Here is a 14710-nt window from a genome sequence, read left to right as displayed (position 1 = left end):
TTCCCCTTGGAATTGAAAATTACATTCAAGCGAAAGAGTTTATTTTAATGTTTTCTATCCATAAAATATATTATATGGATATTTTTGTTTTTGTGATTTGTCAATCAAGTGCAGTTAGCAGGAAAGCTTTTGAAGACTATTCTTCAGAACAAGGTTTTTCGTATCCTATATTGGATGCATAAAACCTTGTGCCTCCAACGTAACGCTCTCGTTTTCGAAGTCCCCCAAATATTCATTTATTCATTCATTCAGAATGGATTTAGATTCAACTTTAAACAAATGATCTCTAAATCAACGATAGTCCTACATCACCCTTGCGGTTATACCATAGATATAACCCACTTCCTTTTTTTTCTCTTTTGATACATCAAATGGATGCCCTGGAAAAAACCGTTTCCTGTATGTACTTAAAATATAAGCCTGAGTCAAATCAATCTATGACTACAAAAATGTATTATAAATAAAAATAGCATTATCTCCTTCGTTACCACGTTGTCCGGAACATTGTTTGTAATAACTTTATACCCCTTTAAGATCGCAACTACTCAAGCTATCATAATCTGATTTACGTTGTTATACCCTTTCGATCTTCTAAATCAGCGACCATTTAAATTCATTTATTGCATTTTTACATAACCAAACAGCATACTCGATATTATGACATCATGGACCACAATTACAGAAATTGTTAGTAGAGAGACCTACACGATAAAAACATGAATTGAGCACAAATTGATTGGACAACATACAATATAATATGAAATTAATGCCTATAATCGGTAACTGGAGAATAATTCATTTTACGCATCAACTCACATTATGAGCTAACGCCCGAATTTAGGCAAAAAGATGGCTCGTTGCGTCGGGGAGGAAGCGAGTGGATAGTGCAATCGATAGAAAACATACCCAATTAAATCGTCAAATTGTTATCTTTTTTTACTATATACATTGTTCATGTTTGAAGCAAAAGAAATCCTAGATAAATTTTCTGTCTAATGATATATAACACAACATATGTCGCAATAACCATTTTGAGTAATATGCGTTTGAAAACTCCTAATAAATCGTTATATTTTTCGTAGAGTGACCCCTAGGGTGCCAATGAATGTATGGGAAAAAATGGACTCTAAAATTTCAAAAAGATACCCTATACAAAATGTTCACCGCCTCGAAAAAACACCCTATGCCGAATTTCAGCTCAATCGGACTTAAGGGAGAGTGGCGCAAAGCGGTCAAAGTTTGAGTTTTTGGAAATCGAAAAATCACCCAAAAGGGGGAGTAAAGGAAATCGGGGTTTTCGAAAAATTTTTGTTGATGCCAAACGTCTTAAAATTGCATGAAACGTCGAGATCTTGTGTCATCTCGAAAAATTCTTTTGTCGAAAATTGACATTCTGGGACGAATGCCTTAAAATTGCATGACACGTGTAAATCTCGACGTTACCTCAAAAAAGAAATTTTTGTCAAAAAACGGCGGAAAAAAACATCAAACTTTTTTTTTGAAAACCTTGATTTTCGGAGATTTTTCGTTTTTAAAAAAAAACTCAAATTTTAACGTTTGTGACACCAGTAAATGAAGTCCGAATGAGCTAATATTTTGCATAGGGTATATTATCGTGCAGATCAACATTTCGTGGCAAGTTCTGAATGAAAAACAGAAATAACTATTTTTATTGGCACCCAAAGCCATACTTTTCGTTTCGTATTCCGAAAAAAAACAAAGTACCAAAATGCCGATTTTTGACAAAAAAAATTTTCGAGATGACACAAGATCGCGACGTTTCATGCAATTTTAAGACATTTGGCATCAATAAATTTTTTTAGAAAACCCCGATTTCCTTTACTCCCCCCCTTGGGTGATTTTTCGATTTTCAAAAAAACTCAAACTTTGACCGCTTTGCGCCACTCTCCCTTAAGTCCGATTGAGCTGATATTTGGCATAGGGTGTTTTTTCGAGGTGGTGAACATTTTTTATGCGGTAACTTTTTGAACATTCGAGATGACCATTTTCATTGGCACCCTAGTGACCCCCTATATAGAAATCAAAGACAAAGTCCTATGTCAAAAAAAAATCATTTTTGGAAAAAATGAGAAAAAAATATTTTTCGGACCACCCTAAATTGGAAATGGTCACCCTTACGAAAAGGTTGAAAAATACGGGTCTAATATTTTGCGATAAAAAACACTTCACTCTACTACTTTTCACCAAAATCTGAGAATTTGAATCTATATCGGTCTGGTATGGAATGGCTCTATGGAAAGCCCAGTATAGAAAGTATAGAAATGAGAGACGTAGTCCTACGCCAAAAAATCGATCGTGGAAGAAAAGACTAGAATATTTAATTTATGCCAGTATATGATTTGAGGAAAAGGTCCAAAAAAAGTTTAAGGAAACAAGCACCAAATATTTGCTTGACGTATTTTAAGTAAAATATGATCAATATCAATATCAAAAATGTCAAATATTTGTCTTCAGTCAGTGTTTGAACACCTCAACTGAAAGATGTAGTCCTACGTCAGTACAAAACATTTCCCACGATCATGTTGCTATAAACTCATCAAATTCCACCCCTAGCTATATATAAACCGCTAAGCGCTCACCATTTTGAACTTCGACCGCTTGCTCGAAGCGGCTCTCTGTTGCAACGACTTTTCCACACTATTGAATGTTTGCAAGCACGTAACGCGCGTTTAGTGAAGGAATAAAAAGATCGGCTCTATTTTGTGGTTCCAAAAGCGCTAGTTTTCTGTGGAATTGAAAAGATTGTTACTTTTAGTACCGTACACTTGGAGAAAACAAAAACAGGCGATTCCAGCCCGGTTTTCAGTGTTTGTTTCATGGATGAATCCATCGTAGCGATGGAGTCCCTCAATGAGATTGAGTAAGTACAGAAAGGCATGTGAACAAAGTGCAGTGAATAATACTATCTTCTGCTGTAGGAAAAGTGTGATCCGCCAGGCTCACAATATCGCCACCAATTCAGTGCTTCGAATGCGAAACCTGTGGTCGGAGATTTTTGATGAACAAATCACGCAGGACTATATGACCCGATTACCGGAGCACGTTCAGACGTTTTTCGATGAAGTGTACGAGGAAAGTGAAAACCGTAAACGGAAGATTTTAGAAACAATCGAAGAGCTTCGCGAGGAAGCAGCAAATCTGAAGCGGCTCCTGCAGGAGGAATGTATCGATGTGAATCCACAACCGGGAGTACCGTTGCATCAGGTGCAAATTAATTTGGATCGCAGTTTGGATATAATGCGGGAGAAGCTCAAGCAACGATATGATCACATCGATGAGTTTTTGTTCGAGCAGACAACACTTTGTGAAGGTAAAATGATTTAAATACGATCCGAACCATGTTTTCATGATTAATTATTTGCAGAGCTTGGTGAAACGCCGAAAGAATTGACAAAAGATCCACTCCCCTCGGAGGCGGAAATGTGTGCCTTCCGTACCTACCTGGACAATTTGCGAGCGGAGAAGCTGCAGCGGTTTGATGATATCGCTGCAATGCGTCGTGAAATCAAAATAATGATGAACCACTTGGAAACCGCTCCACAATCTGAACGTCAAGACGAGTTAATCAATGCGCGCAATTTTCCACCAACAAGGTACAATCTGACCGATCTGCGACATTTGCATGAATCGGTCAGCTCGCAATATGAAGATTTGAAGGATAATATTGACAGACTTCGAAGCAAATTGGCGACTTTGTGGAACTATTTAGCCGTGAGTCCATCGGTATTGAAACGGTACGAGAAATATCACGATTATACGCAAACAACATATGATAAACTGTTCGCCGAACTGGATCGCTGTGAGACATTGCGACGGGAGAATATTCAAGCTTTTGTAGACAGGACTCGTGTGGAAATCGTACAATGGTGGGACAAATGTTTGAAATCGGAGGAAGAGCGATCGAGATTCTCAACGTTCAACAGCGATGTGTACAACGAAGATCTGCTGACGCTACACGAAATGGAATTGAACGATCTGAAGGAATATTATCGGAATAACGAGTCAATTTTCCAACTGGTTGAACAGCGCCGCGAAATGTGGGAAAAGATGACCATGCTCGAGCAAAAATCGCACGATCCTTCGCGTTACAACAATCGAGGAGGGAAGCTACTGGAAGAGGAAAAGGAACGCAAGCGAATAAGCATTCAGTTGCCCAAGATTGAGGCTCGTCTGCTGGAAGCATGCAAACGTTACGAGGATGAAAATAAACGTAAGTTCACAGTCTTTGGCGAGTGTATCGAAGAGGTGATCCGGGAGCAGTGGAATAAGCGGGAGGAAGGAAAGCTCAAGATCTCCAGCGCACGCAAGAAGGCAAATCTGGGCACGCCAACCACGGTGAACAGAACCGCTGCGCTGGTTAAAACACCCAAAACCGCGGATACAATGTCGAAGCATACCAGTATTAGCAGCCGTACTCGGCTGGCAGTTCCAGAGGCATCACTCAAATGCTCCGCCAACAAACAGGCATCTTTGTCGGGTATGTTAAAGCGAAAGATGGCCTCACCCAGAGCGAGTGCCGCCAAAAGATCATTGCTTAAAGATTTGAACAGTCCGAAGTCTTTTTTAAAACCGGTAGCTCCGCTGTCGACGAATAAAAGTCGACTGCTTTCGAAATCGCCAGGAAAGATTGCCGCTATCAAGATATACGATACGAAGGGCGGTCTGATGCCGGCTCAGAAGAGGGTAAGTTTTGTTGATTTTTTTTTAACATTAAGTACAATGATTCTTGACTCCGAGTCTTCGATGGTAGATTTCTCTTTTGCTCTCCTTTCTTGTAACAATTCTGCTCCAAGATAGAATAGAATTAAGATCAACTTGCTTAAAACTCTCCACGAAATGGCGAAATATCGCTTGTTGAATTTATTCAACCAGTTTCTGGAGTATAATGTTTCGAATGATTCGAGACAAGTATTAGTTGTATTCGAAAACCCGGAAAAGCCGCGTTCGACTTCAATTCATGGGTTCTGCAGGGGCAGAAATTCAAATGGCTCACATAAAAAAAACAAGGCTTTAGTCTTCTTAGACATAAAGGGGGCCTTCGATGCAGTTTCAATAGAGATCCTGTCAGATAAATTACACTCTCGGGGTCTGCCGCCTCCATTGAATAATATGTTGTATAACATGCTTTGGGAGAAAATTTTGAATTTTTCTCACGGAGATTTGGCAGTAAGTCAGGTTTCCTACATGGGCCTCCCCCAGGGCTCACGAAATATGGAAACAAGCGAGACGAGCGCTCGTCTTCTAGTCTCGTTTTCTGGAATAGGTCCCATAATTGCAGTCTAAGACCACTTGCAAATTATGGAGTGGTATTTGTCATAGGATCAAAAGACTCCGATCGGCAAGGAAGCTCACAAGATACTTTGAATTCTCTTACAAAGATTTGAGTGGAACGAGTTATCTTATTAATAATAGTCTATTACTGTAATTATTTATTACATCATACTAACCAGTGAGCACACTAAATTAAAAACACACAGTTATCTAAAATATTTATTCCATGATATGTTGAAGGAATTTCCAACCCGGGAAGGACCGTCATACATTTTGCTTCGTATTCCGAAAAAACGACGTCCCAGAATGTCGATTTTTGACCAAAAAAAAATCGAGATCACAGTAGATCTCAACGTTTCATGCGATTTGAAAACATTTGACATCAAATATTTTTTTAGAAAACCCTGATTTCCTTTACTCCCCCCTTGGGTGATTTTTCGGTTTTCAAAAAACTCAAACTTTGACCGCTGTGCGACACTAGTAAATGAAGTCGGACTGAGCTGATATTTTGCACAGGGTAGTTTTTCGTGGAAATCAACATTTTTAATCAAGTTCGCTTTGAAAATTCTAGATGGCCACTTATTTGGCACTCTACTGTCCACATACCACGTGGACATAAAAAGCACGATTTTAGACACCCCCTTCTCCCTTCATGGACAAGCGTGAACATTTCTCCTTTTTTGGCAAAAAAAAGCGGGGATATGGTTGAATTACGCTTAAATCCTACTTTGAGTTTTCTTTATTTTATGTTTTTGCATTGATTGGAATGTTTGCTTTATTAATAATAGATATTTATTACTAATCCTTTGATTTGTTCCCCAACCCGTGAAATTATTTGTATCGCTGTTTGGTTTCTTCTAAATTCCATTTCCGTTATAACGTTATATCAAAACATCTCGAACCATTTCGGACATTTTCTACCATAAACCGATGTAAACTGGCTGAACTGTTTTTTAAAAAATAAGACAATGAAATCAAGGATTTCGCTATTATCAGGTGTACCGATAAGTTTCTTCGGTTTTACAACAGATAGCGTACCTTGATTATTATTCCAGTGGATCAAATATCCAGACATTCGTTGGAAAGCTACTGTCATTGCGCGTCTTTTTCAGTATATGCCAAAAAGTTGAAAGAGAGTAAACAACATAGTTTTTTGCCACTTCAAATATGTCGAATTTCGTACCAACGAGAATGTTTTTGAATGTTACTTCATTACTTCAATATAAAGAAAAAAGCTGCGAAAAGTCATCGCATTTTGGTGGAAGCTTATGGTGACCATGCTCCAACTCTACCTCTACCGACGACAATTGATGCGTTTGAGCCGTGCACTGAAGCAAAAACTGCCACAATACGAGCAAAGACACGATAAAGTTACTCTGCAGCACGACAATGCTTGACCGCATGTCGCGAAACCGGTCAAAACATATTTGGAAACGCTGAAATGAGAGGTCCTATCCCACCCGCCATATTCTCCAAACATTGCTCCGTGCGGTAACTACCTTTTTCGATCGATGCAACATCGTCTGGTTGACCAGCACTTCTCCAATTTTGATGAAGCCAAAAATTGGATATATTCGTGGTTTATTTCCGCAAAGGGATCAGGGATACATTTCATCATACAACTATCTTTCCGTACAACTTCTAAAATCTTGGGAAATAATGGGTTGTTCGGAATAATCGTGTCGATTTTCCGAAGAAAAAAAGACGGGTGGGTAATGTCGGGGACATAACCGGAGTGACGTAGGACCATACAAAGGGGACAGCTTTTGCTAAATATATATTTTAAATATATTGTTTTATTTTCTTCTCCTACGTGAATACCTACTTATCTACCTGAAAAATGGATTAGTTTACTGTTTACTCTTTATGAACATGTTGGGGGTTCATAAAAGAACCTTTGGTGTTGTGTTTTTGCGTTTTTTTTACAAACTTCTTTTGGCGTATGCACATATCGTATAATCAAAATGATGGCTGTGATAGGGAATGCATAGGTGGTCATCAGCTCATTCACTATCATATATTTCACTATTGAGCACATTACCGTACCTTAAACTGTGGTTTCGGAGACGAATGAATTGTAAGATTTGTAGTCTCCGCAAACAAAGTAAATAAAAATTAAAAAGAACTGAGGTTTTGGAGACGAACTCTACGATCTGTCAAGAAATAAACGAGCTATAAGCGTTCTGAAAAACCAACAGTAAATACAGGGACGGATGACCTTCGGATTAAAGTCCTTTAAAATAAGAACAGAGCAGCAGGAAATACATAGCTCATCATGTTGCTCCTTAGTTATTTTTCTATACAATGCAGATGTAACGTCAGTCTATTTTCAACATCAGTTATCAACCAAAGAAAGCAGTTCTTGCTACCGAGAAAATTCGTTAATGCCATCCTGCATACAATGTGTTGTAATTTGAAGCCACTTTTAATTCGGAAACCATGAATGGGTTTGTGAAAACTGAATGATCAATTTAAAAGACCCCAACCATCAATAAGTTCAAAAACACGCATAAACAAAATAATTCAGTTCATATTATATGTCATATTATGTCACTTTAGAATGCATTGGTATTGTAAATAACTTTTAATAACTCTTCTTTGAATGGTTTAATGGCCCTGAAAAGCGCCGTGTTTTACGGAGGCTGGTTTTGCCACCAAAGCAGGTTGTATAAACAAACTTTTTCCTTCTTCTACCTGCTGCCGTTTTGCGATTGCGTTTGCCACTCGCTGAAACTAGTTGTTGCCACCGAACCGAATGTGCTCAACTCGCAGAAATTCTATAACCGCTATTAGGTATACTGGTGCTACGGCACCAATCCGTTGATGTGGTGAGATGTGAAATGATGCCATACAACCACACTGATTTACGGTTTGAAAGAGAATGATATATTTTTCAGCGGATCCGCGCGTTTTGTACTTAAGCGGTACATGCTCACAGAATAGAGACAAATCGGCAGACTCAGCCAAAGGGGCGAGTCCAACGAGACGAACGAATGAGCGTTAAAAGGCAGCGATGGCAAAAAAAATACATTCATAGAGGCGAATGAAGTGAAAAGTTTAAACCCTCTTAAAGCGAAAAAGAAGAAGAAGAAAATACATTCATTACGATTTATTCGCTCGTGGGATTCAGATGCAGGCTAAAAAAAGTCCTTTTCAGGATCACAAAATTATCATTAATCTAAAGAGTTTATTGTTTTGTTATCACTCGATATCCCCATCTTGTTCGGCTAAACCTTCCTGTTTAGCGATTGCGTTTGCCACTCGCCACAGCTTTCACAGTTAGAAAATTTCTTCCCATCCAGCTTGTGACTGTGACTGTGAGTTACTGTACAACATAAATTATATTTAATGCGACGTGCCGAAACACCACTCAGTGTCGCATTGGAGGCGATTTTAACCTGTAATTGAACATTTGCGATGACAGTGGTACAGTGTCCACTTTTAATGTGGGGTCAAAATTTGGACCCCGAACTCTATATTTACAAAAATGTCCAAATAAATATGTCGCATTACAGGTCCGTCCAATTAGCTAAATGTCGAGCTAAATGTAAATGACTGTACTTTCAATCTAAAATCACTTTAAGAATTGGTGAAAATTGAATAATCGGGAAAGTCCCCAACCATCAATAAGCTCAGAACAACTGCCAAATTCTCATACTCAAACAAATTATCTCCTGGCAAACAAATTATGAAAAAATCAATTTGTGTTTTATTATTATTTGGGATATTGTTTTAGAAAGCATTGAACTGTATTTCGTAAACTCTTTTTTGGAAGGTTTAATGGCCCTGAAAAGCGCCATGTTTTATGGAATGGTTCCAATTTAGAAAACTTAGTACTCGTGGTTTTGAAAAAAACCATTTCGAACGCCCTCGATGCCGCCTTGTTCTGGATTTGCCACCAAAGCAGTTTATATAAAGAACAAACTTTTTTCTTCTGCTACCTGCTGCCGTTTTGCGATTGCGTTTGCCACTCGCCACTCGCTGCAACTGCCTGTTGTTGTCTTGATGTCCACCGAACCGAATGTGTTCTGTTCTGAATGCGAGTTTTCTTATCGTCGCGAGCAGCTTTGCCAGCCAACTCGATCACTTCGGCGGCCGGAACTATATAACGGCGGCTAGGTGGACTGGTACTAACGCGCTCGGCCTAGCTACCCTTGTGGAGCAATTGGTGAATACACCTACGGGGAATTGCAAACCAACACGTTTCGAGCGGGATTTTGCCTTTCTCTTCACTTTTCCTTCTTTGCCATGTCCAGACATGGCTGCTTGTGTTGGTTTGTTGATGTGATGTGATGCGAACCGATGTGGTGTACGGTTTGAATGAGAATGATCGTTACGGCAGCGGAGCGGGGATTTTTAAGCTGACTGGCTGGCTCGAGAATTATGCATGTGTGAGACTGCGACCAATGTTTCGTTCATTTTTTTTCTTTTTCCTTTCCAATCGTGCTTCATTGTATTTTGCTGCTGCTCTGGTTGCCCGTTTTGGACGGTACGATTTGAGGAGCACAAAATGGACCAATCAAAAATGGGCACATAGTGCATTTGGACAATGCTTGATATTTCACAATTATTTAATTATTTATCTCAAGAAAAATGAAATGTTATTCGTTATGATAGATGCGTAGATATATTTCCTATCAATTGATGCAAAAACCTTTGCGATCTATTGAGAAATGCTCGAGTTATAAGCGTTCCAAATCTTGCATTTTTTCCTACTTGTTCAGTGCCTAGATTTTCATTTCACCCCCTATATCTTCCGCTTAGACGTAGTCCTACGTCAAAAAATCAAGAGCATGAATTTATTTGATTATATATGCACAGTTTTATTCCACACTATTTCATCATTCTTCACGAAAAAAAAAATCATCAACGAAAAACTTTTTTATTTTCACGTCAAAACAAGGGGCAACGTATTTTTATGGTATTCAATGAGTTGAAAGTCCTTGAGTTGTTGCCTTTGATTTTTTTTTTCTCAGACGACTGAACAAATGACAATATCTGTTAATAGAGGGTGGAATAGCTCCAAGAATTTTTACCTAGCTGTCAAAGAGACATGAGGGTTAACATTATTCTAGTGGAAGAGGACGTCAATTTGGTCAATTTTGTATGGTCATCGTTAATTCGTTAAGCTTTTAACTCTACTTGTAGAAATTTATCGACTGGTAGTTTGGTAAACAAACACATTTCGCTCTTCCAAAGATTTTTCTTTTCGCTCATCATTTGTGGTTAATACTTTTATCACCAGCCACGATTTGCTTCAAACCTGCGAATTTTTAGTTGCGTTCATAAAGCTTCCTGTTTAGCGTATTTGATTGATTGAGGAACGATCCATTCAATGTTTTAGGGTCAATAATGTAGAACCCATACATTGTAGCGTTTTACGTAACCAAGTTCCACCAGGTGCTCATGAACATAGATAGTCGTAATGAATCGTAATGAATTGATGTGGCGTGATTGAGAAATATTTTTGGCAAGCATCAGTGGCGGTACGAACTTTCTGGACAACCTAATAGAAGTGTGTTCCAGGGTCACAATTTCTTTTCATAACTGTACGTACCTCGCATCTTCTACCCGATGCTTACTCGTGTTTATTCGTGTTCTCCCCTGTTCCAACGAGCGTAAATGTGTCTGGAATGTTTTTTATGGTACCTGCTCACAACGAGACGCTGCCAACCTGTGTTCAACGAGAAGCTACATAAGCTAAGTTTTCTTTCTTTTTCTCCCATTTTTAACGTTTGCTTTAGCGTAGAGCTGTTTCACAGTGAGCTTCTCAAGTTATAGTGGACTTCTTTTGTTTGGTATAAAAATATTATAAAAATTCATCCCCTGGACCCTTCATCGTTGAGTATAAACATTTTTCTCTGGTGACCTTTTTTTTCTCCGGTGACCTTCTCAAGGTCTCATGGATTCTCCGTCGTCGAGTATAGCAAATGTGTTTCATTTCTATGGCAGAACCCACTAAGCCATCCCCCCCCCCTTTGTAAGTAAGATGGGAAGAGTGTTGAACCACCCTAGAAATGTTTCTTACCCTCTAGCCTATCCCATTCTTGAATTATGCAGAAATGTATGCTTCATTTGTATGGCAGTCCCCCACCTCCCCTCAGAGAGAGGGGAGGAGTGTCTATTCACCATAGAAACGTTTCGTGTTTAGTTTTCTTGATTAGTTTTCGAGTTATACAGAAATTAGTCTTTCATTTGTATGGCAGTTCCCCCTTAGAGAGGGGGTGGAGTGTCTGACCACCGTAAAAACATTTATTGCAGCCTGAACATGCCAAATTTGGTTTCATTTTCTTGATTAATTCTCGAGTTATGCAGAAATTTGTGTTTCATTTGTATGGCAGCAGAGCGGGGGGAGTAGTGTAACCCCACCATAGAAACATTTATTGCACCCCAAAACCTCTATATGCCTAATTTGGTTTCATTTGCTTGATTAATTCTCGAGTAATGCAGACATTTGTGTTTCATTTGTATGGCAGACCCCCCCTTACAGAGGAGGGAGGAGTGTCTAACCACCATAGAAACATCTATTGCACCCTAAAACCTCCATGCCAAATTTTGTTTCATTTTCTTGATTAATTCTCGAGTAATGCAGAAATTTGTGTTTCATTCATTCGAATACCATACTTACATTCCTTTCCTTCCCCTGGTGACTGTAAGGACGTGGCCGGCGTCGTTTTTGACCATTTAGGGCTCGAATCACCGAAAATTGCACAACGAGAATGATTTGCTAGCGTCAGCGTGATTTGGAAGTGTCATTCTGTGTGTTCTTTGTGCAATTTGGTTGGTTCAGGTCAATCACGGAGAGCAACTATGAATTCTACAGTCTACCCAAACTCAAGCTCAAGCTCAACCCAATAGAAGTGTGTTCCAGAAAATATTACATTTAAAAAGACGTACATAGCTGCTTAGTAAACTGCCTATGAAAGAATTTGTTGTTCGTGGTTCATTTCCTCTAAACCTTGGAAGTTCTTACAAAACAGGATGTTACAAAATTCAAATACGTTTCGTTAGCGCATTCTTCCTGCCGGAATACCTGCTTCTTCAAATCCAATGAAAATAAATCGATTGCTCTCAGTTCATGTACGTTATTCTCAGAATACAAATCTCAGCAAGAAAGTTCAACGGAATAAAGAAAATAAAGATATTCGACCTGGCAGCACTATCAGACAGCTCAACTTTTTTTATTGATAAATAGGGATAAGTTTCTTGGAAATTCATAATAGTTTTCATATATTGTTGAATACAGATATATATTTTTTCGAAATATTCATTTAACGTGTATACGTGGAAATTATCGATACCCCTTCCCTCCCCACCGTGGACAAGCGAGGACATTTTCGTAAACCCTACCAAACCCCCCCCCCCCCCACAGTTGTCCACGTGGTATGTAAACAGCCCCTTCCATATCAATCTTGCCAGCAACAATCTTAACGTTTGTGGACACGGTTACCGCAATATAGAACACGTTGTTTGGTCATGCAAGGTATATCTTGTCGCCAGGTCGAATTTAGAAAACTCATGTACATGTCCCAAATATATGTTTTCCTTAAAGCGATCTTCGTGTGAAATTATGATCCTTTTACCCTCCTTTTCTTCCTTCGCGAGCAATCGGCTCCCTTCCTACTAACAATAGAAAAAATGAAATGTAAATACGCAATAGATATAAGAATAGATTTAAGAATATAGGATCATTATTACAATCTCCTTATGTCCCATCCTTTTTCTGAAGAAAATATGTCACCCTTCTAAACTCGAGTCGACCTCGAGTAATCGGTTTTCTATCTTATTAAGCTTAGAATTAAAGAAAAATATTTTCAAATATACTGATAAAAATATAGTTCTGCTCCATTAAACTTATGTAACTGAGCCTGCAAGAATAAACGAATCTTAAATAAAGTACAATGACGCTATTCTGCTGATTTCAGCGCTCGCGACGGAAATCGAAGAGCGGCAAAGCTCGCCGCAGTGCGTCAAAGCCTAGGCCAGATATTGTGGTTACTTCAAGCACTAACAGCACTATGCACTCGGAAACATCTTCGTACGAGAATTTCGAGGTAAAACTCCGTAAATTCCTGCAAATTCGAATTTTCAGCACTAACATATTTTCCTCTTCAGAATTTTTTTGAACACAACACTCCAAACCGGTCATCACTTATGCCTGAGCGAGGAATGAAAGCCACAACAGCAGCCGCTGCCACCGGCGCCGGAACACGAGCCAATCCGCGACGAAATCTGCGCTACAATGGAACCGCGGTCAGTTCCACTGTCAACACCGCGTTGAGTACACCGTCCAAAATAACATTCCGTAATCCGGCAGCGTCTTCCACAATGCTCGCGACCACCCTGCGATCACCATCGGCCAATATGACCGCAAGCGGAAAAAAGCTTATTCCGGCCTCGAAAAACTGCCCAATCATCTTCTAGGGAATCAGGGGTGATAGGGTGACTGAAACAACAAAGATATTGATTGCAAATCAAAACCAACCCAACATTTCGTTTAACGATTGTTTCAACTTGGCAATACTTTTTTTACTGTTATTCGTTCACTATGTTGCCTACAATTATCTCACGTGAGCAGCATTCATCGGAGTGCTCCGCCTCATAAGACTACTAACGCACTCGATATCGTTATTTCGGCTTTTGCGCTCAGTTTGTTCTAGTTTCTATGATATGCTCTCCTAATGATGATGATGATTTAGTTACGCAAGAGAAAAACGCTTATTTTTAGTTAATTTGTTTATCAGCGGTGTAAGCATTGGCATTGGCTGAAACTCGCGAAAGACTTACAATAATATAATAATACAGCACCTTCGATACAATATGCGCTCTCTAAAGACTGTACATTTTTGTATTTTATATTTATGACAGTATGTATAGATTTAACCCTTATTCCGAATGCGGGTAAGCTTCAGCGAGTGTTTAAATAACTTTGCATAATTCATGGTGCGATTAGGGTTAGATATGAATAAATGTTGATAATAACAATGTATATAAAACTGTTTACGTTTTCTATTTAATTTTATTATTCGGATATATTGCAGAGCTAACGGCACATAAATCGTTACGATTGATGCTTTCCACACAATGGATCGCATCTCCATCTACTACACTGCGTTTCACAACTATAGAACCACTAATTTTTTCTGAGTTTCCAGAGATATGTAAGAAGTCAGTTGAATTGAAGTATATAGTGTAGGATAGAACAACTATTTTAATTTAAAAGACTGGCTATTTGAACTCTATTGTTGTGTTCAGCTGCGAAACATTCAAAAAACGGAAATTCCAGTGTTTCATAATTATAGAACCAGATGGAAAAACTCTTACTCCTCTACAAAACTAACGTTAATTTCACATGAATTTCAATAGGTTTCTAATTCGTAGGTAATCTTTAGTTCTCAATCAATTCAAATAACCCATT

The 14710-nt window shown here is 38.8% G+C and overlaps 1 protein-coding gene across 1 annotated transcript; it reads left to right on the top strand.

Moving 5' to 3' along the window:
* The first annotated feature begins 2614 nt into the window (after positions 1 to 2614).
* LOC129771280 (protein regulator of cytokinesis 1-like) lies at positions 2615 to 14288 on the top strand. Its single transcript, XM_055774767.1, has 5 exons — positions 2615 to 2881; positions 2940 to 3331; positions 3386 to 4704; positions 13218 to 13346; positions 13408 to 14288. Exons 1-5 carry the CDS (start codon positions 2838 to 2840, stop codon positions 13714 to 13716), a joined length of 2193 nt encoding a protein of 730 aa, XP_055630742.1. The 5' UTR covers positions 2615 to 2837; the 3' UTR covers positions 13717 to 14288.
* Positions 14289 to 14710: the final 422 nt, after the last annotated feature.

The sequence above is a fragment of the Toxorhynchites rutilus genome, chromosome 2 (genome assembly GCF_029784135.1).
Source record: "Toxorhynchites rutilus septentrionalis strain SRP chromosome 2, ASM2978413v1, whole genome shotgun sequence".
Lineage (NCBI taxonomy): Eukaryota > Metazoa > Arthropoda > Insecta > Diptera > Culicidae > Toxorhynchites > Toxorhynchites rutilus.
Note: the sequence above shows the minus strand (reverse complement) of the source record. Positions and strands in the feature narration are given on the sequence as shown.